General features: G+C 47.3%; 1 protein-coding gene across 1 annotated transcript; it reads right to left on the bottom strand.

The window, feature by feature from the left end:
- Nucleotides 1-6598: 6598 nt before the first annotated feature.
- Nucleotides 6599-14144, bottom strand: ZIC2 (Zic family member 2). Its single transcript, XM_070751227.1, has 3 exons — nt 11884-14144; nt 9179-9342; nt 6599-8245 (listed from the first exon to the last, which is right to left on the bottom strand). The coding sequence occupies exons 1-3, from the start codon at nt 12950-12952 to the stop codon at nt 7943-7945; spliced, it is 1536 nt and encodes a 511-aa protein (XP_070607328.1). The 5' UTR covers nt 12953-14144; the 3' UTR covers nt 6599-7942.
- Nucleotides 14145-24959: the final 10815 nt, after the last annotated feature.

Raw genomic sequence — 24959 nt, 5'->3', positions numbered from 1 at the left:
GCAGATTTATTGGAGGGGAGGGGGGGGAGGTGAATTTCTGCGGAGCGGGAGGGGGGCAGAAACGCCGAGGGCAGCCAGCCCCGGTCGCGTTCCCCAGGCCAAAGACCCGCCAAAGGATGTCCTGGGGCCGGCGAGGCTTGTTTCGGCGGGTCGCCTTTCTCCCTAGACGTCGGAAGTCTTTGAAGCCTGGCCAAGCGCGCAAGCTCGCCCTTTGGCCTCCTTTCCCTTCCCTGGGGCTGCTGGCGAGGGGGAGAGCGTGGGTGTGTGTGTGTGTGTGGTGTGTGTGTGTGTTGGAGACCCCCCAGTCTTTCAAGCCCTTGAAGCCGAACATTTCAACCCCTCCACCCGCTTTCCCCAACATCGGCTTTCCTCTCCTGCAAAAGTCGCCGAGTAGTTGCAAATCCAAAGCAGCTCTATCTCTCCCCCCCAGCACCTTCCGTTGCGGTCCAGGACTTTTTAGGCGGCAGTCAGAAACGGGCTAAACTAACCCGCCCGCCTTGGACCATCGGCGGCTGGAAGGCTTCAAAAAGGAGGGCGTTAAGCGGGAGTTTCTCTCCCGGCTCTTGCGCTAGGTTGCGTCTTCTTTTTCCGTAGGATAGCCCGGCGAAGTTTGCATTTTTGCCCCAAGGGTCTCCCAGTCCAATATCCCCGGGAATAAATGTTAAATCCGAGGCCGACTTGAAGGCGGCGATTTTCTGGATCCCTGCTTAGGAATCAGCCTTCAACCGTTGTCGTTGATCTTTCTTTCTTTCTTTCTTTCTTTCTTTCTTTCTCTTTCTTTTTTCTTTCCTTCCTTCTTTCTTTTTCATCTTTCCTTCCTTCCTTTCCTTCTTCCCATCTTCCCTTTTCCTTCTTTCCTTCTTTCTTTCCTATCTTCTTCCCTCCTTTCATTCTTTCCTTTCCTTTCTTTGTTTCCTTTCTTTTTTCCTCCCTCCCTCCCTTTCTTCCTTCTTCCCTTCTTTCCTTTTCCTTCTTTCTTTCCTTCTTTCCTTTTCCTTCTTTCCTTTCTTCTTTCTTTCCTTCTTCCTTTCCTTCTTTCCTTCTTTCTTTCCTTCCTTCTTTCCTTCCTCCTTCCTTCCTTTTCTTCTCTTTCATGGTAGCGTAGGCTCAGAGGTGGAGGTGCTGTTGGCCCTCTTCAAAGTTTCCCCCTCCCGATTCTGTTTGGCCAACTCGAGACGACCAGCGGGGGGACCGACATTACGCGGGGTCCCGAGCTCTCCAAAGGGCAGGTGGATGATTCGCGGCGGCCTGCTCCGTTGCCTGTCTGCAGAAAGAGATACCGCCCTAAAGGAAGCGGAGCAGGGACGTTCAGGACTCAAATGCTAACTAGGCCCCCCTTGTAGCGCGAAGACGCGGACTTTTACACAGGTTTTAAGACTGACCGGATCGCGCTCTTATTAAGGGAACTCTTAAAACCTGGAAGACATTCCACCTTGGCTTCTGCCTTTTCCTTGGCCAACCCGGACGAGCCAAAGCGCTGAGCCACGGAGAGGAATCCATGCTACACAGAGAGGGGGGGAGGGAGGAGGAGAGAGAAGGAGGGAGGGAGGAAGAGAGAAAGGGAGGGAGGGAGAGAGAGAGACAGGGAGGGAGAGACAGGGAGAAAGAGAGGGAGGGGAGAGAGAGAGGGAGGGAGGCAGGGAGGGAAAGAGAAATAGCGCTCCCAACTCCTGCCCTTAGAACCACCCCATCCCCCTTGGAAAGATTATGGCTTGGAAGGAAGAGGTCAAGGGCCCCAAAGGGCGTTTCCACGGCGGGCCTTGTGGCTGCTCCGCTTCTGCAAGCAAGGGCGCTTAAAGAAGAGGGCGTCGGCGTGAGGCGACTCGCCTTCAGGCGTCCTTGAAACGGGTGCGTGATGGCGAGAAGACCCCTCCAGCCGCACTTCTGTATATGAGCCCGCAATGGGGGAATTCTAGGGCGGCTTGACTCCCCTCTGGATGATGAACCCGAATAAAATCTGCAGGGGGAAAAAGAGTTTCTTTTTAAGCAAACCCAAGTTTGCTAAACAAGCGGCCTTTTTTTTTTACAGGCCCTTCTTTTGATCGCCCATTAAAGCTTGTTCTTGGGTTTTTGGTTGCCCTTTTAGAAGTGGTTCTGCCAATTGAGCTGGGGGGAAATGACACACCTCCCCTACCTCCCTGACACATGGATGACCCACAGCTCCAAAGCTTGATCTATATGGACAGGGAAGGGAGGTGACCAAGAAGAATGAAAATGAGAAAAACATCACTCAAAACTCAAGGAAGGTTATGAGTATATCTGAATATTTGGCTGCTTATTATTATTATTATTATTATTATTATTATTATTATTATTATTATTAACATCATCATCATCATCATCATCATCAGTCATTATCATTATTATTTGTACCTTATGATTCTTGACAAATGCATAGTTTCTTTTATGCACACTGAGAGCATATGCACCAAAGACAAAATACCTTGTGTGTCCAATCACACTTGGCCAATAAAGAATAAAGAATTCTATTCTACTCTATCCATTCCATTCCATTCTATTCTATTCTTATCATCATCATCATCACTCCTGCTTTGTGACTGTCTCTGGTGGCTATTCAGCGTACCCATTCAAAACCGGGTTAAATTACTGATATTAAGGGCGGGTCAGCGATAATTGGAGAAAGGCATAGGACACTAATCATTAAATGACCCAAGACCTGTTCTTGACTTTCTTTCCCAGGAGGAAAACTCTACTGCTTCTTGGAAACATCCAAACAATTATTTGAGCATAGTGTTTGCTTCTCATTCCTCCTTTATTAGTACAACCTAACTGCTGGAAAATTAAGTTCCCCTTTGCCACTAAATAATAATAATAATAATAATAATAATAATAATAATAATAATAATAATAATGATGATGATGATGATGAGATAATGATGATGATGTAATAATAATGTAATGATGATGATGATGAAACAATAATAATGATCATGATGATGTAATAATGGTGGTGGTGGTGGTGGTAATGATGCAATAAATTTATTTATTTATTATTGGACTTTTATGCCACCCCTCTCCGAGGATGATGATGATGATGATTAATAATAATAATAATAATAATAATAATAATAATATATAAATAATAATAATAATAATAATAATAATAATAATAATAATAATAATAATAATAGAATTACAGCAAAACCTTGGTGAAATCATGACCCGACAGGAAAGACGCATCCGGACTACAAGCGAAGTGGCGCAACCCGACCATTTGGTCATCCACAGGTCTCTCCCTCCTCTCGGGAGACCGGTGCGCGCTGCCATTTCACCCCGGTCCCAGAACCGCACCGCCAGTTTTGTCTGAGAAGTAGCTGCCCTCTTCAATTTATCTGGCCGATCCGGGCTTCAGAGAGGGAGTCAAGATTGAGCCCAGGACCAATTTAGACGGTGGCTTGAGCTTGCCAGCTGAGATGCGGATAAAAGTCCCCAAGCTCGGTGTCTGCCCTGTCTGTCCTGTCTGTCTGTCTGTCTGTCTGTCTGTCTGTCTGTCTGTCTGTCTGTCTGTCTGTCTGTCTGTCTCTCTCTCTCTCTCTCTGTGTGTGTGTGTGTGTGTGTGTGTGTGTGTGTGAGTTGGAGACCCCCAGCCTTTCAAGCCCTTGCTCTGAAGGTCAATCGCGCCCCAGTCTTTACAACGCCTCTATTATATCTCGCCAAATCGGTGTTCCCTCCGGCACTATTCAGGCGGCACCAGCCCTGAAAATCATCTCTGGACTCTTTCAAGAGATATTCCCGGTAGGAAAAAACCACGTTGGGCTGAGATCTGGGCCTCCGCGATCTCCCCACCCGCTTTCCCTACCCCTAGGCCGAAATCCCGTCCCTGGCCCGCCTCGGGAAAGCGGATGGAGCCGAGCAGCCAAGGTCAGCTCAAGTTCACGTTCAGGGTTGCCCCCCTAGATGAATGGAGGCCATGGAGGGAAGGGACGGAATGGACTCCTATTTCTTCTCCTTCCCCTCCGGGGTTGCGGGAAGGAGGACGGAGGGAAAGGCGGCTTCCAACAAAGCGGGGGGACCGGGGCTTTGGCATTGAGAGGCGCGCAAAGGAGGAGAAGGAGCTCTCCTCTTTTGCGCCAGGCAGCTTCTCCACATCGCCTCCAGCACAGCCGGGGAATCGAACTTCCAATCGCCACCTGGCTCGGAGAAAATAATTCCTCCTTCGGCACCGAACTCCGACGGCTCCCTGGAGGGGAATTGGGACGGTGGCGAGGGCGACTCGCTGCCCGGGGCCATCCCCACCAACGAGGTTCTTCCCAGCTGAAAAATTCCAGCTCGGAGTTGGAACTCAGTCCGCCCAATTCGACTCAGTCCGCCGACTCAGTCCGCTGGAAAGATGGGCTGGAGGGAACTTTCGCCTCCCTTAAGCCGGGTCGACTTTGGGAAGCCCCAGGCCTGCTTTACTTAAAACAGTCGTGCAACTACGGCCTGCAACTATAACTCCGGCTCTGCAAGAGGCAGTTTTCACAAGCGGGGCGCAGGTTTTCTCTTAGGGATCCGCGCGTTCTGCGCTCATGGTTTTTTAATATACATAAGAAAGGAGGACGGCAGGCCTCCTAGTAGTAAGAGGGGGACGCCAGGTGGTTGCTTCGATGTTTTATTTTGGTTTTTCCTTGCATTGCCTACTCGAGAATGAATGAATGAATGAATGAATGAATGAATGAATGAATGAATGAGCCGAAATGGATCCAGCGTCTAAGAGTAGAGCGTAGAGAGTAGAGTAGAGTAGACTCAACGAGAGAATTGGGGTAGCAACCTGAAAGAGGGGAGGTGTGAGGAAAGAGCGCGGATTATCTCCGGCCTCCACTTTCCACTGCGTAAAGTTGGGTTTCTATCTCCACCACATAGTTAACATCGTGGTGCTTGGGGGGTGGGGGTGGAAAAACCAGCACTGCAGTAAAGTAGGAGTAAGTGTGTGTGTGGTTATACTCAAGCGAATAGATTCCCCCCCCCCCCTCCAATTGGATTCCCACTCGGACTCTTCTCTTCTTCGCCACGGCTGAGATCGTTGTTTGCGTGCAACCCAGAGTAAAGGGCGAGGAAAGAAAGTAACAAACGCCGCAGTCTTTTGCGAGTTGTTGCGCAGCGTTGGGAAAGCTGTTCCCGCATTGCCAGGAGGACCACGACTCGGCGGGGCTTAGAAAAAAAGGAAGGGACCGCGTAGTAGCTTTCAGTTTCCAGGCGGTTGACGTTGGGAGGTTTTTGTGTGGGGAAAGGCAGGCTTTGGAAGATTTCAAGTTGTCACGCTCCGGAGTCTTCGGAAGAGGCTTTTGCCCCCCCAAAAGAGAGGGGATTTTCTGAGGTTCAAATCGGAGGGCGAAATTTATTCATTTTTTTTAAAAAAAAGAGGAGAGAAGGGGCATCTTTAAATTTCCACTGCCGTAAGAAGAGGGTTTTATATACTGCTCAAAAAAATAAAGGGAACACTTACACAACACAATATAACTCCTAAGTAAATCAAACTTCTGTAAATCAAACTGTCCACTTAGGAAGCAACACTGATTGACAATCAATTTCACATGCTGTTGTGCACATTCAACTTTGTACAGAAGAAAGTATTCAATGAGAATATTTCACCCTTTCAGATCTAGGATGTGTTCCTTGAGTGTTCCCTTTATTTTTTTTTGAGCAGTGTATTTTATAATGATAAGATTGAAGGCTGTTATACATGTTCCAGCATTAATTTATATACACTGTTAGTATTCCTCTCGGCCTTTAGAGTTAAACACGTGTTCCTGCAGTAAATTGCATGAGATTGATAGCCCCAGCGAGAATAACTATTGACTTTCAGTCAATGGGTAATATAAAATAAGAATAATAAAAGAAAAATTGTTATTGGGATTATGTAAGAAGTCCTCTGTTTTACTGAGATATAGCAACAATGTATGAAATAAAAATAAACCAACAGTCCAACTTGTTAGTGTATAGAAGCTAGTGTATTAATAATGTATTATCATGTAAACATGTAAAAACCAACAGAGAAAACCCATCACTTCAAGAAGTTGGGGGCATTCTTAGAGAAAATAAATGCATGAAAATAAAACCAAGAGGCTAGTTGGTCAAGTATCATTAGTTTTGGGCCCAGAGAAGTATAAAACTGAAACAAATGAAGTACAGTATTTCAGTTATAAAGTAGAAGTCATTCTTCAAATTTCTGTTCATCCTCTTTATTTCCAAAGGGTGAAAAATGAAACCTGTTATTAAGTCTTCTGCTGAGCTGGTATTCAGACTGCATAGGGCCTGTTTCCAAGTTTTGTGCAAGGCAATCCTGTGTTTATTGAGTAGTAAAGGCTCTCTGTGCTCTTTCTAACTTACTCTCAAAGTAAATGTGCATATGCAAGTTCAGCCTGCAATTCTGGGAAGGGGTTATACTATTTGAGCTTTTGAAATGTAAAATGGGTTTTACAATTAAAAAAGAAAGTAGTACGTAGCACAGTATTTCCTTCGTATAATTTCTACAATTATGGTTGATTTTAATTGCTTTTAAAAATCAACTTAATAGCCTCCCTCTAACCAAGTGTGAACACTTTTAATTTATTGGGATAAAGATAAAAGATATATGTGAATTAAAAATATCATGGACTGCAGTTTCAACACATTTTATTATATTTCTGTATGCATTACTCTCAAAAAAATCACAAGAAATGATGAAACCACATAAACCTCCAAATAAAAAAATTCTGAAACAGTTTATGCTCACAATTGTACATATTTATAGTTAAGAAACTTTTTATAAATACTGTTTCCTCTGTAGCAAGTTAATACCATAATTTAATTACAAATGGATAAATATGGCAATAGGTATTTACACAAGGAAGGGTGCTATTACAAAAAGAAAATCCCTAACAGCACTACATTTATTTACCCTACTCCCACCCCCACAAATTTCCAAACAGGAACTATCAAAAAGCACTAAAACATCACATGCAAACCCAGCTAACAGAAAATACATTCACAAGTGTTGGGCGAAGGGGGAAATTTATCTGGGTCCTTTTTGAAAACAACATAGAGACTTTGGCACTTTTTTTAAAAAAAAAATCTTTCAGATCTATATTTCAATGAAGTTTACAATCAAAGTTGCCTCTTTTAAAAGGGAACACAATATTAAATACCACGATTACAGGGGGTGGGGGACAATTTGCTTTCATTCTCCCGTTTTAAAATTGGTGGATTCAAGAATGAGGAAGGGGGAGAGGAAGAAAAGAAGAGAAGAGGAAAGGAGAGGAAAGAGAAGAGAAGAGGAAAGGAGAGGAAGTAGAGAAGAGAAGAGGAAAGGAGAGGAAGTAGAGAAGAGAAGAAAAGAGGAGGGGAGGAAAGGAGAGCAAGGAGAGAAGAAAGGAGGAGAGGAGAGAAGAGGACAGGAGAAGAGAATAAAAAAGAAGGGAAGAGAAGAGAAGGGAAGGAGAAGAGAAGATAGAAGAAAAGGATGCTAAAGAGGCAGAAAGAGCTCCGAGTGAGAAAAAGGAAAAACAACCCATAGCTCACAAAGTGGACCAATTTCTATACAATAAGAAAAGGTTGATTACCACCTTGGATTCTTCTATGTACAACTGGGAGATGGACGAGCTCTGATCTTTTGTTCTTGCAAGGCGCTTGGTGGACAAATTTCTGCATACGGAATATTTTGCAAGCCTGGAGGCAGCGGCTGTCTCTAGGGGAGAAAGAACCCTCTGCTGCTTTGAAGACTTCCTTCCTCTCCTCCTTAGTCCACTTTTATTTATTTATTTATTTTAAAGAGCCCTCTCCGCATTTCTCCCTCCCTCTCTCTCTCTCTCAATCTTTCCCCTTCTCTCTGCTTCGGAATGTTTCGAATTCAAGCCAAAGGGGGGGAAAAGAGAGTGAATGAGAGACAAAAATAAGAGACCTGCAAAAGGGACTCCGATTGCTGGGGATCCGAGAAGAGTGACAGCAGCACCACCGGGCGTCCTCAGACGTACCACTCGTTGAAATTGGAGGTGAGGCCACTATGGCTCCCTCCTCCTCCTCCTCCTCCTCCGCCGCCGCCGCCTGAGCCACCCGTGCCGCCGCCGCTACCGCTCCGATGGACCGCAGAAGCCGCCACTGCTGCCGCTGCGGCGGCGGCGGCCGCAGCAGCCGCCGGGGACAAGTTGGAGGCGGCCGTACTTTGGGTCTCTGTGCTGGGGGACACCAAGCCGGGAGGGGTGGAGGATTCGTAGCCGGAGCTGGCAGCAGGCGAGGAGTCGGAGACTTGCGGGGATGATTCGTGGACCTATCAGGCAAAGCAAGGACAATTTCTAGCATTAGATGTTTAGAGAGGATTTGGCATTTTTATCCATCCGTGTATGCAGCAAAGACAAATTCCTTGTGTGTCCAATCACACTTGGCCAAGTTTCAGGTTTAATTGGATTTGTATGCCGGCCCTCTCCAAGGACTCGGGGCGGCTCACAGCATATAAAAGGTACAATAGTAAACAATCCAATTGATATACATAAAAAACAATCCTTAAACAATCCCTCACTTGGCCAATAAAGAATTCAATTCTATTCTATACTATTTTCTATTCTATTCTATTCTATTTTCTATTCTATTCTATTCTCTATTCTATTCTATCCAATCCTTCCCAAAGATGTGTGTTGTAAGGTATCCGGTGGTTTTACAACTGGTGGTTTTGTCCTGTTCAATTGGTACTCGATTTTTATTGTATTATTAATAATGAATACTATTTTTCTCCTTTTAAATAAAAACGTTAAAACGGGGAGGAGGTTTCCCAGAACTAAAGGCTGCGAGTTCCCCGCCTTAGTCCTTCTTTTAAAAAAAGGGGGGGGGTTAATTTCCATCCTCCCCAAAAAAGCGCAGAGAAGCCCAATCCCGTCCTGCGCCAAGCAAACTTGCCTTGGCATCCTTCAGTCTCGAAAGACCGTGGTATCATGCTCTGGATTCCCCAGAATCCACAGCAAACTAAAGTTATAGAAATTTATGGCGCAGAAAAGCAGGCGTTTGCGATTCAACTCGAGGGCTCCCTCTGCCCAAGCCTTGGTTTCAAGGGGATGCTCGGTTTTTCCATGAGCCCAGGCCATCCCTCCGCTGCTCCCCCCCTCTCTCTCGCCCTTGGCTCTCCCTCTTGGTCCCCCCAGTCCCCTTCCCTTCTACCGCCCCCACCCTCTTTCTTAAGCGGGCTTGCTCGCAGCGTCAACGGGTTTACCTTCATGTGTTTCCGCAGGGAGCTGGGGTGGGTGTAGGACTTGTCGCACATTTTACACAAGTAGGGCTTGTCCGAAGTGTGGACGTGCATGTGCTTCTTCCGGTCGCTGCTGTTGGCGAAGCGCCGGTCGCAGCCTTCGAACTCGCACTGGAAGGGTTTTTCCCCTGGAAAGAAAGGAGGAGTGGGGTGTTAAATAAATCGCTCGCAAGAAAAGACCGGCCCACCCGAGGCCCGAGCCAGCCCAACTAAACCAAGGAATAACACAAGAACGAGGGGGCACAATCTGAGGTTAGTTGGGGGAAAAGATCCGAAGCAACACGAGAAAATATTATTTGACTGAAAGAGGAATAGATGCTTGGAACAAACTTCCAGCAGGCGTGGATGGTAAATCCACGGGAACTGAATTTAAATATGCCTGGGATAAACATACCCTGCTCAAAAAATTAAAGGGGCCACTCAAATAAAACATCCTAGATCTGAATGAATGAATGAAATATTCTCATTGAATACTTGGTTCTGTACAAAGTTGAATGAGCTGACAACAAAATGAAATTGATTGTCAATCACTGTTGCTTCCTAAGTGGACAGTTTGATTTACTTGGAGTTGTATTCTGTTTTTAAAGTGTTCCCTTTATTTTTTGGATTCATGTTTCTATGAATCCTTTTGCAGGGACGGAAAGACCTGCGGCGAGGGGGCGGCTGCAGAGGAAGCGGAATAGGCCAGGAGGCCTAAAAGGGAGGCGTTACTCAAGTGACCAAACGCCACCTTTATTTTCTAAGCATCCTTAATTTGAAAATCCCGCATACTTTCTCGCGCTGAGAAGGCTAAAAGGAGGCAGTGCGCTATGGCTTAGGCAAAACAGGACAACCAGGAAATTTGAGAAAGTCCCGGGAGCTGTTAAACTTGGTTTTCTAGGGCGGACATAAACACACACACACACGTGTGAAAGGACAACCTGTGGCCGTTGTTTCAAAGCCTAAATTGCCCGGGAGGGAAAGCGAGAGAATAGCTGTATCTATTTCGGGATACAGCTTAGAAGCAAAAGGAGCTTCTCGGGTCAATCCAGATTTAATAAAACTAACCAGCATAGCGACCCAAGATCTGAAAAAGTGCTGGGTGTTTATTTTAATTTTTATTTATTTTTTTAAAGGGACATTGGAAGTTAATCCTGGGGTTTGGGGTGGAAATTTTTTTGGGGGGTGGTGTATTGTGGGAAAGGACTCTGGAAGAAAATACCCCCAACACTCTTTTCTTGGAATATTCTTCCACCTTTTTTCCCCTCCCGCCCCGTTGCCAGATTTCCGAGTAGTTTGGAGGTGTGAGAAATTCAAACCCCACCACCTCCGCTCCCCTCCCTCTCAAATGGGAGGTGGGAGAAATGGGCAATTTCACACACACACGAAAATAAAATCCATTAGTAGGTAAATGGATCCTTTAAAGGCAAACCGCTCAGTGCCCAAACCGCAGCCATCGCCCTGCAAATCAACGTCTCGGGTTTGTTATAAACCTCGTTAAAACCCTGTCTGGCACCTCGGCTTGTCCTCAACACGTCAACAACACAACCCAAAAAGACTCTTCGTAAATACTGGTGTCCGGAAATCGCTCAAATATTTGACTTTTGTTTTTTAGGGAAAAGAAGGGAGGGAAAAAGAAAGGCTGAGCTCAAATTGTGGTCGCGAGAAAAAACTTTTGGAAACTGACAGTCTTTTTTTTTAAATTTCATCGCTTGGACTCCGCTGCAAAATCGCGGGTCGTTTTGGCCCTCTAAAGCAGAGGATTTCTGAGCCCGAAAGTTAAATTTCCCGGCAGTTGTTTGCCTAATACAAACCCAGATAATGCAAAATACACTGCTCAAAGAAATAAAGGGGAAAACTCAAATAACACATCCTAGATCTGAATGAATGAAACATTCCCTTTATCTTTTGGGAGCAGTGTACTTCAGCGGCTGCGGCTGAGAGACTTTCAAAAGGAGAAAGTGCTTATTTCTCATCGTCTTAAAATGAAAAGCAACAGCGTCGTTCCGGGAAAGGAGGGAGGGCGCCTTAAACAGAACTCAATTGGGAAGAAAAGCAGATCTCTTTTCATTTCCCCACGCTCGTTTTTTTTTTACAGCCGCCGTAGGTCATTCATTCTCCTGGCTTATGCGCGTATCTCGGTTAAATTCCAGATTTCTACATATTTATCCAGGAATAAATCGGGCGGGTTTCCAAAATCGGCGTCCTCGGAATTGTATATTTTGCTGGGCTCGAAATCTACGAGTTCCCCTTTGTTGCAACGCTCAAAAAAGGCCGGAGGGGAAACAGCTCGGTTTTTGCCGCCTTTCTTCCCCACAAGGCATTTCCAGCTCTAGCGGGGCCGGTGCTTCGGTCTCCCAAGCCAAAATAAAATAGCTGGCTCCTAACTATGGTTTACTTTACTGGCGTTTGGTATTTACTCTGATCGGGGTGTGCGAAACTCAATAGCGAGACTAGCGTGGACCTTTAAAAATATTCTTTTTTTAAAAAACAGGCCAAAAATTAAAACAAAAATTATTTAAAGCAAAACGCAAGGATTAAAATAAACTAAAGGGTTTACCAACCATGTAGACGGAGGAGCGAAGCGATCCTTTCTATTTGAGATTTTTCTCCCCTTAACCGACCTGCCCTCCCCCCGTCCCCCAGCCGCCCCCACCCCGTCCCCGCTCCCTCCCTCCGCCCCGACTGACCCGTGTGCGTCCTTTTGTGGATCTTGAGGTTCTCGGAGCGGGCGAAGACCTTGCCGCAGCCGGGGAAGGGGCAGGGGAAGGGCTTCTCGCCCGTGTGCACGCGGATGTGGTTGACCAGCTTGTACTTGGCCTTGAAGGGCTTCCCTTCGCGCGGGCACTCCTCCCAGAAGCAGATGTGGTTGCTCTGCTCGGGCCCGCCGACGTGCTCGACGGAGACGTGGGTGACCAGCTCGTGCATGGTGCTGAAAGTTTTGTTGCAGCTCTTTTTGGGGCTGCTGAGCTGCTCCGGGTCGATCCACTTGCAGATGAGCTCCTGCTTGATGCACTGCTGGCGCATGTAGCGGAAGAAGGCCCCCGGGTGGTGGTGGTGGTGATGGTGGTGGTGGGCGTGCGGGTGGGCGTGCGGGTGGTGAGCGTGGTGCGCCGCCATGTTCATGCCCATGTTCATATTCATGGGGCCGTACTGGCCGTGGAGCTGGGCCGCCGAGTAAGGGTCAGTCCGAGGGCTCGACACCTGCCGGTACTGATCCGACCGGCCGAAGACTTCCCCGGGTAAGCCCAAGCGCATCTGCCCGTTGAGGACATTGGGGGAACCGGGCGCGCCATGCTGGTCGCCGATGCCCGGGAAGAGCAGGTGGCTCTGCGCCTCGGCGTGCGGGTGGTGGAGGCTCCCGCCGGCCGCCGCCGCCGCCCCGAAAAGCCCGTGCTGTCCGCCTCCGCCCGCCGCGGGCTCCCCGAAGCCCCGGCTGCGAAACAAGAAGTCCCGCGGGGAGTTGAAAGGCGGCCCCGAGTAAGAGCCGACGTGGGCGGCGTGCGGGTAAGCGGGCGCCTGGGAGCTGAAAGCCGAGCCTTGGCCCGGCGAGAGCTCGTGAGCCGCTGCCGCTGCCGCCGCCGCCGCGTTGAGCTTGAAGGCGCCCAGGTGAGCCGCCGCCGCCGCCGCCGCCGAGTCCACGAAGCTGTTCTGCAGGCTCAGCTCGCGCTCCTGCATCTCGGCCGCCGACGGGGGAGGGTGGCGGGCGAAGGTGCCCACGCCCAGCGCGGGGAACTGAGGCCCCGCATCCAGCAGCATGCCGCTCCGACGCCCCTCCGAGGTCCGGGGTCCGAAGCGAACGAAGGAAGGAAGGAAGGAAGGGCGCCGCTGAGGCAAGTCCAGGCGCAGGCGGCGACTCGGAGGCTATTAAACGGCTGAGGCGGGGACGCTTGAGGGAAGGGCAGCCCTGGAGGGGCGAAAAGGCGAAGAGCAGTCCGGAGAGAGAGAGAGAGAGGGCGAGGACGGGGGGGGGAGGGAGAAAGAGGGGGGAGTGACTCGCTTTTCCCTGGGAAAAAAAAAATTAAAAAACCCACACGAGGTAACCAAAATCAGCCCCCCCTCCCCCTCAGCCGAAGAGAGATGTCAGCGCCACAGTCACAACCAAAACAGGCTCTCGCGCAACACAGGCGAGCCGCTAAATAGGGGAGAGAGGGAGAGCCGGACGCGCGCCTGCGCTGGCTCGCTCTCGCGCCCGCACGTCGACAAGGGCGGAGGGAAAAGGAGGGCGCGCGCGCGCGCTAAGGAGAGCGGCGCGCGGTTTTTCTCTCTCTTTTCCCTCAGAAGCCGCACGCGCTTCCCGAAAACAAACACAGCCGAGCTTCGCCTCCTCCCTCCCGTCCCGTCCCCCCCTGACCGTCCCCGCTTTGGAATCAACCGCCTTCTTTTCTCTTTCGCCGCTAGCTGCCCGCCATTCGGCTTTGACTGACTGGCTCCCAAAAAAACTTGCCGCCTCGGTTTTCTCGGCGAGGGGAAGGAAAACGGCGCCTTTTTTCTCCTCAGCACAAATGCCTCAAACGCTCACTTGAAGTTTGGGAGGGAGGGAGGGGGAGGGAAGGAGGGAAAGAGGGCGGTGATGGGAATTGAAAGGAGAGAAGAAGAAAGCAGTCCGGGAAACAATAAGGCGGGCGGTGGGAAGCGCCCAGCGTGCCTCCCTCAGGCCGGGCGCGGGTCCCACTCAGGCATGGCTAGCGCCCGCCATGGACGGACTCCAACCGCGAGGGGGAGAGCCGGTCCTTTCTCCTCCTCCTCTCTTCGGCGCGCGCGGTGGGGGTGGGGCGCCCGCGCGTCCTCCCCGGTCTTCCCCTTCGCCTCTCCTCCTCCTCCTCCTCGTTCCCTTGTGTCGAGGTGGGCGCCGCTGCAGTGGCTGGTTTTTATCTCTCGCTCTCCACCCCGCGTCTCCTCCCGCTTAGAAGCTTGGCTGGACTGGCAGCTCCTCTCCCACCGCCTGCCCCCCTTTAACAGCAGCCGGGCCATTCTCCAGGCGCCCTCTCATTGGTCGCTCCGGCCCGTCAATCCCAGACTTCCCCCTCTTTGGATGGGCTAATCGCCACTAGCGAGTCCTGTGCTCCGATCCGCCTCCTCTCTCTCTCTCTCTGTTTCTGCTTCTCTCTCTGTCACAGGCCCCCTCTCTGTCTCTCTCTCTTTCTTTTTCTCTCTGCCTCTCTCTCTCCTTCTCTCCCCCTTTCTTTCTCTCTCTTCCCCCCTCTCCCTCCCTCCCCCTTTCTCTCTTTCTCTCCCCCTTTCTTTCTCTCTTATTCCCTCTCTCACTCTCTTTCGCTCTCCCCCTCTCTGTCTTTCTCTCTCTCTCTTTCTCTCTCCCCCTCTCCCACACTCTCTCTCCTTCTCCCTCTCTCCCCCTACCTCCCTTTCTCTCTCTCCATCTCTCTTTCTCTCTCTCTCTGTCTTTCTCTCCCCCTCTCCCGCTCTCCCTCCCCCTCTCTCCCTCTTTCCCTCTCTCTTCCTCCTCTCTCCCTGTCTCCCTCTCCCTCCCTCCCTCCCTCCCCCCCTCTCTCCTTCTCTCTCTCCCTCCTTCTGTTATGCGGCGGGTAGTGGGCAGCGCTTTCCAAATCCCGGTGGGCACTTCCTCCTTCGAGCCCAGGCGAGAAAGGGGCAACCTTTGGATCAGAGGGCAGAGAGAGAGAGAGAGAGAGCTAGCGGGGAAGGGGAGGAGGGGATCGGGGGACCTCTGATCGCAGCGAGCGCCGGCCACAGCTTTAGGGAGCAAAGAGGCAGAAACCTTCAGTCTTCCCCGGAGGAGGAGAAGGGACCCCCGTCCCCCCTGGACTTTCAAGGAGTGGGGTGGGAGGTTGGGGGAAGAGGCTGACGGGGAAGGGAGAGCCGCTAGTTGGAAATGGCTCGGCGGGAAAGAGCCGGGCGGCGGGCGGCCCCTTCGGAAGATGCCCGACGGTTTTGGCCGAACCCGACGGGGGGTTCCTCAAACCTCCGCCCCTCCCTTCCCAGGAGACCGGCTGAGCAGAAGACACGGGTGCCAATAGAGATGTCTGCCTGCGCCTCGTGTCAAGGCAGAGAGTTGGGGGGGGGCGGGAGGGGGCAAGGCAGCTGGCCGCACGTCGGGGAGGGCGACGCGCAGAAGACGGGCGGGCCCCTCAATCTGGCGCTGATGGATCCGCGGGCGCGCGCGGGGGGCGGGCGGGGGCGCGCGTGAAGGAGCGAGATGGGACGAGCGGGGTCGGGATCGGCTCTCGGTTCCCTGATAAGAGCTGAGATCGCATCCATTGTGAAAAATCCCAATATTCGCCTCTATCGGCAACCTGACTGGATTCTGTTATATTTTGGCGTAAATTGCCACCCCCTACAAAACAGTGATCCTAAATAACAACAACAGTAACAAGAAGTAATGGCGCCATCTTTTTTTCCCCCATTTAGCAAAACAAATAACCCGCTTGTGCGGCTCTAGAAAATCCGGAGAGCAGTTTCTTCCTTTGAAATTCTATTTATTTTTTAGGAAGCTACAATTCTACAATTGCAGAATTCTACCATTCCTATGTTCAAATTTTATTATTATTATTTATTATTATTTATTATTACTATTATTATTATTACTATTATTATTACTATTATTATTATTATTATTATTATTATTATTATTATTATTATTATTTCTTAGCATGGGCCTGTTTTTAAAATAGCTTTCGGAAGGGAGGTTAGTTAGGCGGTAAATACTTTAAATATATTTTAAGGGTAATTTTAAATATATTTTAAGGGCAGACCGGGCGTCACGCAAGATTTAGCAGTAGAGTCCTTTGGGACAAATCCTTTTGTTTTGTTTTATGCTTTATTTCGCCCTCTTCCGCGCGTACGCACACATACAAAACTCGCGCATAAAAATAATTATGAAATAAAGAAGTGTTTTAAGCCCAGGTACCCAGAAGTAAATAAGACAGCGGTTGGTTCTTTGCCCTGAGCCGGAGGCTGTTTTTCTTAGACAGCCGAAAAGGGCTTTGAAGGCGAAGCGCTGCCCCTCCACTGCTTCCCGGCCTCGGGACCCTTCCGCTGGCTTTCGCCTCGTCCCCGGGTCGGACTAGCTGCCCAGAGACTCCGCTTCTATGATCGGCTGGCGGTAGGAGGAGGAGGAAGAGGAGGAGAGCGGAGAGGGCAACCCCGAGAGACGCGCCCTCTCCTTTATTGACCTGGCCAGCCTGTATTTGCGGAGGGTCTCGCCTTTCGTCCGGTTTTGAGAATCGGCAGCTTTTGGTCGGCCGGCAAAGTAGCTGGGTCGGAGATGGTGGCGGCGGCAGCGGAGAAGGCGGCCTCGGCCTCTTCCAAGCTCCCGATCTTCGGCGAACTTGACCGTACAGGCGCTTGTAATCGGCCTGAACTCGTCCGCTCGAGGATCCGCTCCACCCGGGAAAGTAATGGGGAAACGGCGCCTTGCTTCCTCTGTTTTGTCCAAAAGAAGGAAGGGAGTGTCCCCACAATGCTTCCTTCCTTCCGTTCTTCCTTCCTTCCTTCCTTCTCCTCCCTCCCACCCTTCCTTTCTTTCCTTCCTCCTTTCCTTCCCCCATTCCATCCTTCTCCTTCCTTCCTTCCTTCCTCCCTTTCTTCTTTCTCCTCCCTCCCTTCCTTTTCCTTCCTTCCTCCCTTTCTTCTTTCTCCTCCCTCCCTTCCTTTTCCTTCCTTCCTTCCTTCCTTCCTCTTCCTTCCTTCTTTCCCTCCCTCCCTCCCTCCTTCCTTCCTTGATTCATTCCCTCCCTCATAGCGGCCTCCTCCTCTTGATTGTGGGGACAGTTGGGTGCCTGGCTAAAATAGTTCCTTTCCAACGGGAAACTCCGTGAAGCTGAAACTCTGCGCTTGCCTTCCAAACTTCGCTTCTCCTCTTCCCCGGCAGAAAGTTCAAAAGCTTGACCGCCGACCTCCTTGCTGCTGCTCCCCCCTCCCCCTTTATTTGTCTCCAAACCGCAGAACCTTCTCGTTCTCTCTCTCCCCCCAACCATGTCACGGGGGTGACCAGGAAAGGGGGGTGGGGGTGGGAGAGAGAAGCTCCTAGAAACAAGCCCGCCGTCTCTTTCACGGGCCATTGGCCGAAGTGCAGCCTTCACAGCGCCGCCTTTGCCAGGAGAGAAAGCAGCCGGCGTAAAAACTTCCTCGGGAAAGTGAGGTCCGGTCTGGTCTGCACAGTTTGGGAGGCTTCTCGGGAGCAACTCTTGGGAAAAACACATCCCTGGCTTGTAAGTTTCATTCCTTTCCCCTTTCCGCCTTTCTTCTCTCTGCAGACAGAGAAGGTGACGGGCTTTGCAATATTTTGGGGTCTTAGTATTTGCCATAACTGGCCACTTTGAGGATTCCTGCTCCTTGAAATTGACGCCTGGAATCAGAGGAAGGGAACCCCCATGCGGCCCTTTTGCCTCTCGGGAAGGCCTCTGCAGAAGCTTTTCTTTGGTGCGGGAACAGATTTTCTTGGACTGCCGGATAGGCTCCTGCATGTAGGTAACTGTACGGAGGGGGGGGGGTCTACGGAGAGGGGCGGCACACGAATCTAATAAGTAATAATAATAAATAATGTGCAAAGTGTGCAGAATCCAACTTCTGCTTTGCTGCAAACCGTTTCTCAAGGGGAACTGCGATTTTTCCATTCTTCCCAAACTTAACTTCTTCTTAGGCCTCCTGGTTTTCTCTGAATTTACTCAATTCAGGGAATTAAATTGGAATTGGAATTAAAATTAGCAGCCTGGATTATAAATACCTTCTAGGGAAGTATGTGGAATGTATTCTTCAATTTTTTTTCCCCAGTAAGCACAATCCAGCCAAAAGATAAAAGTATCTTAAAACAGAATGCTGCTTGCTTGAGAATTAATTCCATGTTAAGATTAACAGGGCCTGTCTATTGTTATTAGGCTGGTTGGTTTCCTATTGAAACCTATTTTTTTAAAAAATGTTTTTCATTCTTAAGATCTGAATTGGTGTTGAGCGCCCATGCTGGATTCCTTTATGCCTCAGGTTGATTAGATTTGTTTCCAAATAAAAGCATTTGTAGAGTTTGCATGATTTGTGCAGTGCGGTTTGTTTTAAATTGCGGTGGGAGAAGGATTTTGAGAAAGGGGAAAGACAGGAGGAGCAATATTTCATGGTAAGGTTCCATTTTCAGATTATACATTCAGCCTGTAAAGTCATCCCAAATTGCTATGAATTGGCGGAAGGGGGTCTCCACCCACCCCCATTGATTCAGATCTGCTTGCCTGGGATTGTTGTCTGTATCACAGGCTCATCAACAGGAGGTTCCCAAACTCAAGACCAACCCTTTTCTAGGCCCTTCGACCTCTGACCTTTGGAGACCAGAAGAGAGAAGGATCTGTAGAGGACAGCTTCCTTCTGTAATCTACACTTTGGAGTGGCCACTATCAGAAGCAATGTGATCCTCTCCCCCCTTTCCTTTTGGTCAGCATTCTGACAGAAACCCCAAGGGAGAATCTCTTAGACAGCATGACAACCAGAGCCATCAAATATGTATCAAAAAAATAAAGGGAACACTCAAATAACACATCCTAGATCTGAATGAATGAAATATTCTCATTGAATACTTTGTTCTGTACAAAGTTGAACATGCACAACAGCCTGTGAAATTGATTGTCAATCAGTGTTGCTTCCTAAGTGGACAGTTTGATTTCACAGAAGTTTGATTTACTTGGAGTTATATTGTATTGTTTAAGTGTTCCCTTTATTTTTTTGAGCAGTTTATATTGTTGAAAGGCTGTGCTAAAAACAACAACCGTGCACAATAGCCAAAGAGGTCAAAGAAGAAGCCATTTTCACCTTCCCCCTTCAATCCTATTAACATTTATCCTTCACCCTTGGCTCGAGGGAGCACAGAGGCTTTTGGGGAAGAGAAGAGGATCAGAGAAAGGTCCCAGATGCCCAGGTACTGAGCTGCTTAAAATCCACCCTAAGCTGCATAGGTGTCTGTGTGTCAAATGTCAACAGAGGAAAAATGCACAACTTTGACAAAATTCATCACTTTTGAGGGGAAGTAAAATTAACCCAAGGACTAAATCTCGCTGGCTTGTTTGTTTACAAATATATATATACTGTATATCAGATCCCTTTTATAGAAGCCTGCGTAATGAAAGAGACTCTGAGGTTTTCCTTGGCATGCCTTGCCCTGCTTTTTGCGGCCTCCCTCCAGCTGTGGGGCTGGCCAGCTGGCCTTGTTCTGGGAATGCAGAACAAGTGGCAGCCTGGGGATGCTTTTCCCTCCATGGCTACAGCTGGGGTCAGATCCTTCCTGCTGCCATTCATAAGGAAGGGAAGCATCCGGGAACCATATTGCTTATACTTAGGGAAGGCGTCAAAATGTCCGTTTCTTGATTTATCTCAAAAATGTTTCTTCCAGTCAGTAGCTGAAAAAGAAAGAGGGGGGGGGCACACACCTCTATCATCCCCAGAGACAGCCATTTAATGTTGACACCATTTGCTCTTCTAAAAGTAAAGTGCACACTGACATACACACAAAAGGAGACAATATTAGAAACGGAGTAAATCTGGGATATAGAGAGGCCGCCATTACAACCCTTGATGTCTCTCCTGTATCCCTTTGAATGGGACAGTTTAATTTCAGATGGCTAAATTGATCTCTAATAGCCTAAAGTTGGTTTCAATCGAAGGGATAGACAAATTATATAAATATATCGATATATATTCTCTATAGAGAGAGAACCCGGATGGTATTTATTATGTAATCCCATACATTTAACAACTCAGTTATGTTTTCACTGTTAAAAAGGGTTATAATATTCCTTTTAATTGGGAGGAAATATATTGGCTGCTAATCTGAAAGGATACAGCATGAATTTAACTTTTTGGCTGCAATCTGACTGAACTATGGGTAAGTCTCACTGAATTCTATAGATTTATTGCTGAGCAGCCACACGTACCAATTTTAAAATATTGTAAAAAAGCTTGAAGGTTTTGGGGGGTTTTGGGGTTTTTTTGGGGGGGGGTATCAGCTGGTTCAGAATTAATTCCAATTAAATTAGCTTCATTGTAAAGCAATGTTACCCAAAAGGGCAGTCACCATCATTATTATTTATATATTCATATATTTATTAGATTTCTATGCCGCCCTTCTCGAGGCAACTTTGGGATGTAGGAATTGTTTTTTTTCAAAACCAGACTCTCATTTTTTAAAATACAGAAATCCCAATCTCATTGAATGTATTCAAAGCTGAATTGGGTTTCTGAATGCCATTTGGGTTTTTCTTTAAAAAAAATAAAACCTTTTTCTGCAGCCCAATAACCATCCTCAAATTTCTGATGGGCATCAAGGAAGCAGCTTAGAGCTAAGAGCAGGGAGAGCATAAAAGAATTGGTATTTTCATTCCATATGTTAAAAATAGTTGCGGGTGACATCTCTAAATATATATGGTATCACCACATGGGTATTATTTGTATGTGCCAGGCCTTGTATCCTTCTCCCCAAGGGGTTGAGGGGGGGGGGAGTAGAGCGTGTACAACACAATTTGATAGAGTTTATTTGGAAGTATTTTTTAAATAATATATGTATTGGACTTAACTTGCAAACAAATGGGTAGGTAAAGCTTCACAATTGAGTCTTAAGCACCTGAAGAGCGAAAACCTTTTCTCCCACCTAAATAAAGATATCATAACCTCTTCCAAATCTTTTTCACATATATTCCATAGTAGGCAAACCTGTGGAAGCGAGGAGGGGGATTTTTACTCGCGTTAGGTTCTTTCGGGGTGCGATCCAATAGATTCAGTATAGTACCACGGAACAGCAAACCCCGTTTTTAACTCGAGGGGCTGCTTCCTTTGAACAGGATGTGCATAGGATTGCAATGCTAAGTGCGGTTTCTTGGGGTCGCTGCGTGCATTCCCGCTCGCCTTCGCTCGGATAAATCCCCTGAGATCTCAGCCACTGGTATACAACCTGCCCGGATCATGCCAGATCACCACAACCCACAACAACTGTACAAATTACTATCGCGGTAAGTATGCCTCTGTGTGTGTGTTCGGAATGGAGGTGGAGACACCTTCCTTTCTTTGTAGGGGAGGGAGAAAGTAAAAAGCGGGTTGCTTCAGCTTAATTGATCCAGAAACTGAGACAAAGCCCAGGAAGCAGCAGTTTTTAATCGGGGAAATCTATTTGGTTGGCATACTATTGCTTGGATACGTCAGTCATTGGTTTGAAACAGCTTTCGGATCTCGCTGAGGGACCCACCTGGATACCCTACATCTGTTCTACCCTGAAGAGTAAGTCCAAGGGCCTTATAGTAGTGCATTTAACCCGTTCTTAACTCAATGGCAGAAGATCAAGTGAAATCTAAGCCTTTTAAGAACATAAAATCAAAGGGCTGGAAAGATCCCCAGAAGTCTTCTAGTTCAATCCTGCTCAAGGCAAAAGCTCTCCTCCTGGTCAAATGGTGGTCCAGTCTATTTCTGAAAAACTCCAGTGATGGAGCATCCCCAACTTTGGGAGGCAAACTGTTCCACTGATTAAAGGTTCTCCTTCCTTTTCCCCTCTAAATACACTGCAGAAATGCGCTGGATTAACCCCTAAATTAATTCTCTAAATTAATTTTACGGCTCTAAATACGATAGATAAACGTTACATTTTCAGTAGCAGAAAATATTTTAAATGGAAGTTGGGGCAAAAAAAAGGGAGAGGAGGCAGAATCAAGAACTAAACAATCCACGAAGCTCAAAATCCACACGAGGGATTTAGAACCTCTTCTATTGCAATGGAAAGCTTTTTCTTCATTAGGCGGTAGATAGATCGCCGTAGCAATGACTGGGCGTCGCAGTAAAATCACTAGTATAGAAATGGGCTGGGACAGCTACTTAATTTCCTGGATTCATTGGAACAAAAGTGGGTGTGCGCCGTATGAGAGGTGTGGGGTCCTATTTCTTGTGGAAGAATGGGTGGGAAGGAAGACTTTAAACATACAAATCGGGATTTAGAATGGAATGGAATGGAATGGAATAGCTTTATTGGCCAAGTGTGATTGGACAAGCAAGGAATTTTTCTTTGGTGCACATAAAATAAAAGATACATTAGAATAGAATAGAAACATAGAAACAAAGAAAATTGGGGGCAGAAAAAGAGCTCATGGTCCATCTAGTCTGCCCTTATACTATTTCCTGTATTTTATCTTAGGATGGATATCCCAGGCATTTTTAAATTCAATTACTGTGGATTTACCAACCACGTCTGCTGGAAGTTTGTTCCAAGCATCTACTATGCTTTCAGTAAAATAATATTTTCTCACGTTGCTTCTGATCTTTCCCCCAACTAACCTCATATTGTGCCCCCCTCCTTGTTCTTGTGTTCACTTTCCTATTAAAAACACTTCCCTCCTGAACCTTATTTAACCCTTTAAAATATTTAAATGTTTCGATCATGTTTCCCCCATTCCCTTCTGTCCTCCAGACTATACAGATTGAGTTCATTAAGTCTTTCTTGATAAGTTTTATGCTTAAGACCTTCCACCATTTTTGTAGAATAGAGTAGAATAGAATAGAGAATATAATTCTTTATTGGCCAAGTGTGATTGTAGACACAAGGAATTTGTCTTTGGTGCCTATGCTCTCAGTGTACATAAAAGAAAAAGATACATTTGTCAAGAATCATGAGGTACAACACTTAATGATTGTCATAGGGGTCAAATAAGCAGTGAGGAAACAATCAATATTAATTTAAAAATCTTAAGGGTATAAGCAACAAGTTATTTGTGGAAGAAAGCGAAAGCAAACGCCTTCATTTAAGAGGAATGGTACGAATTTCTTGAAAATTATCCTGGAGTCCCGATTTTAAAAATCGTGGCTGAATCAGTCGTCCTTTCCACACATTAAATTGTCCTCTTCATACGTCTCTCTTCCTATCTCCTAACCCATTCCCTTGCGTAGATTTTGACAACGTAGTTAACCCGGTTATTGAATTATTTTTGGTGCGCTCTGCCTACACATAGCACATTGAACATAAAGCGGGCCAGCTGGGGTGCGTTCACAGAACATGTCAAGCGATGGGAAGGAGGGAGGGAGGGAAGGAGAGAAGGAGGGAAGGGCTTTAATCAAAATGAAATCTAACCCAACTTCCACTGACTTCGCCCAGTGTGTTGACTAACACAGCTATAGAGTGAGCGAGTGTGTACGCACGCGCGCCCGAAGAATGCGCTGCCTGTTCTGCTTGGCAGGCCTTTTTTAAAGGATCTTGAGAAAAGCTGTTAATTGCTCTCTCGTTTTAATTATTCCCCAGAAGGCATTTCCCTCCATTCTGGAATATCGTCTCCCCACCTCCCGAATATCAATAACATGTGTGCACTAAAGACGACTTGCAAATGGGTTTCCAGATCATTATCATATATTTGCATAATGCCACCGTCAAACAAAATGCCTTAAACAGCAAGCAAACAAAAACACGAACTCTAGAGAGCCGATTTACGGAAAGGCGGCGCCGGGGACTGAAATGGAAAGGAGGGAAAAGGGAGATAAACAAAACAAATAAACAAACTAGAAAGGGAGAAAGCAAAGAGGCTCATTACCCAGTAATTGGTTCGGGGAATAGACTCTATTTGGCGAAATCAATGGAAAGGACAGGTGCTTCAGAATTAAATACCCCCTTATAGATCGAAAAACGTGAGTGAATTTCTCCCTGTTTCCTTTGGTAGGTTTTGAACGGGCCACAGTAATAAAACACGAATGTTCCCCCCTGTACAAGGGAATCTTGGCCAGACAGGCCTGGTTACGCATAGCAGTGGCTTCATAATAATTCGTTGCTTGCTTTACTGTCTTCAGAAGCGAGCCTATTATTGCTCCCCGCTCCAGGATTGCGGAGTAAGGTCTACCTATAGCTACTCCTTGTGTAGACGAGACGCTTCCCTTGGTCCACTAAGCGATCAGCGACCACGGTGGCGATGAAGATAATAACAGGGATGATTATGATGATTATGACGATGATGATAATAACGGTTGGGAGGGAGCGTGTATACCGTCTGCACTCATTTGCGGCGCTTTGCCCGAGCTAACAAAAACGACAGTCTGGCTTCTTAGCCCTTAGGTTGTCTGGCCTCATTGTTGAATGTACAAATGTGTGTCTCGCATTCTCAAGGCGTTAAAAAACGCGTGTTGACAGATTCATAGGCCTTCTTTAAAAAAAAACAGCTCGTATGTCCTCTCTGTCGTTGCACAGTTTTCCATCCATTCGGTCCGACCGAGAAGTTTTCGCTAACCATCCATATTTTGAGCAGGCCACTAAAGCTGACTGCTTAGATCTGCAGGTCAGCGGTTCAAATCTCATTCCCGGCTCAAGGTTGACTCAGCCTTTCATCCTTCCCAGGTGGGATAAAATGAGAACCCGGATTGGGGGAGGACAATATGCTGACTCTGTTTTTAAAAAGTGCAATTGCTAATATGTTGTAAGCCGCCCTGAATCTAAGGAGAAGGGCGGCATAAAAATCAAATAAACAAACAAACAAATAAATAAACAAATAAACAAACAAATAAATACATAAATAAATAAATAAATAAATAAATAAATAAACAAATAAACAAACAAATAAAAAATATTGTCCCAAACCAGACGACCACTCCCAACATAGAATACAATAGAATATAATAGAATTCTGTATTGGCCAAGTGTGATTGTCTTTGGTGCAACATGCAAGGTTACGATCTCCACCTAGCATTGAAGCATTGGCTGTTTAGAGTCACACAAAGACACACACATCACCCTCAACAAAGCAATGGATCGGGGAGAGCAAATTCAGCTTAAGACGCGGTTCCGTATCGTGTTGTT

Source organism: Erythrolamprus reginae, chromosome 4 (assembly GCF_031021105.1).
Source record: "Erythrolamprus reginae isolate rEryReg1 chromosome 4, rEryReg1.hap1, whole genome shotgun sequence".
NCBI lineage: Eukaryota > Metazoa > Chordata > Lepidosauria > Squamata > Dipsadidae > Erythrolamprus > Erythrolamprus reginae.
The sequence above is the reverse complement of the archived record's forward strand: the minus strand, read 5'-3'. Positions and strand labels throughout refer to the sequence as shown.

Excerpts from the sequence above, each read along its gene's own strand:
- ZIC2 (XM_070751227.1), bottom strand. The coding sequence starts at position 12,952 with ATGCTGCTGGATGCGGGGCCTCAGTTCCCCGCGCTGGGCGTGGGCACC. Across the intron at positions 9,343-11,883 it reads CCACAAAAGGACGCACACGG|GGGAAAAACCCTTCCAGTGC; the intron begins GTCAGTCGGGGC and ends CTTTCTTTCCAG. Across the intron at positions 8,246-9,178 it reads CCCTGCGGAAACACATGAAG|GTCCACGAATCATCCCCGCA; the intron begins GTAAACCCGTTG and ends TTTGCCTGATAG.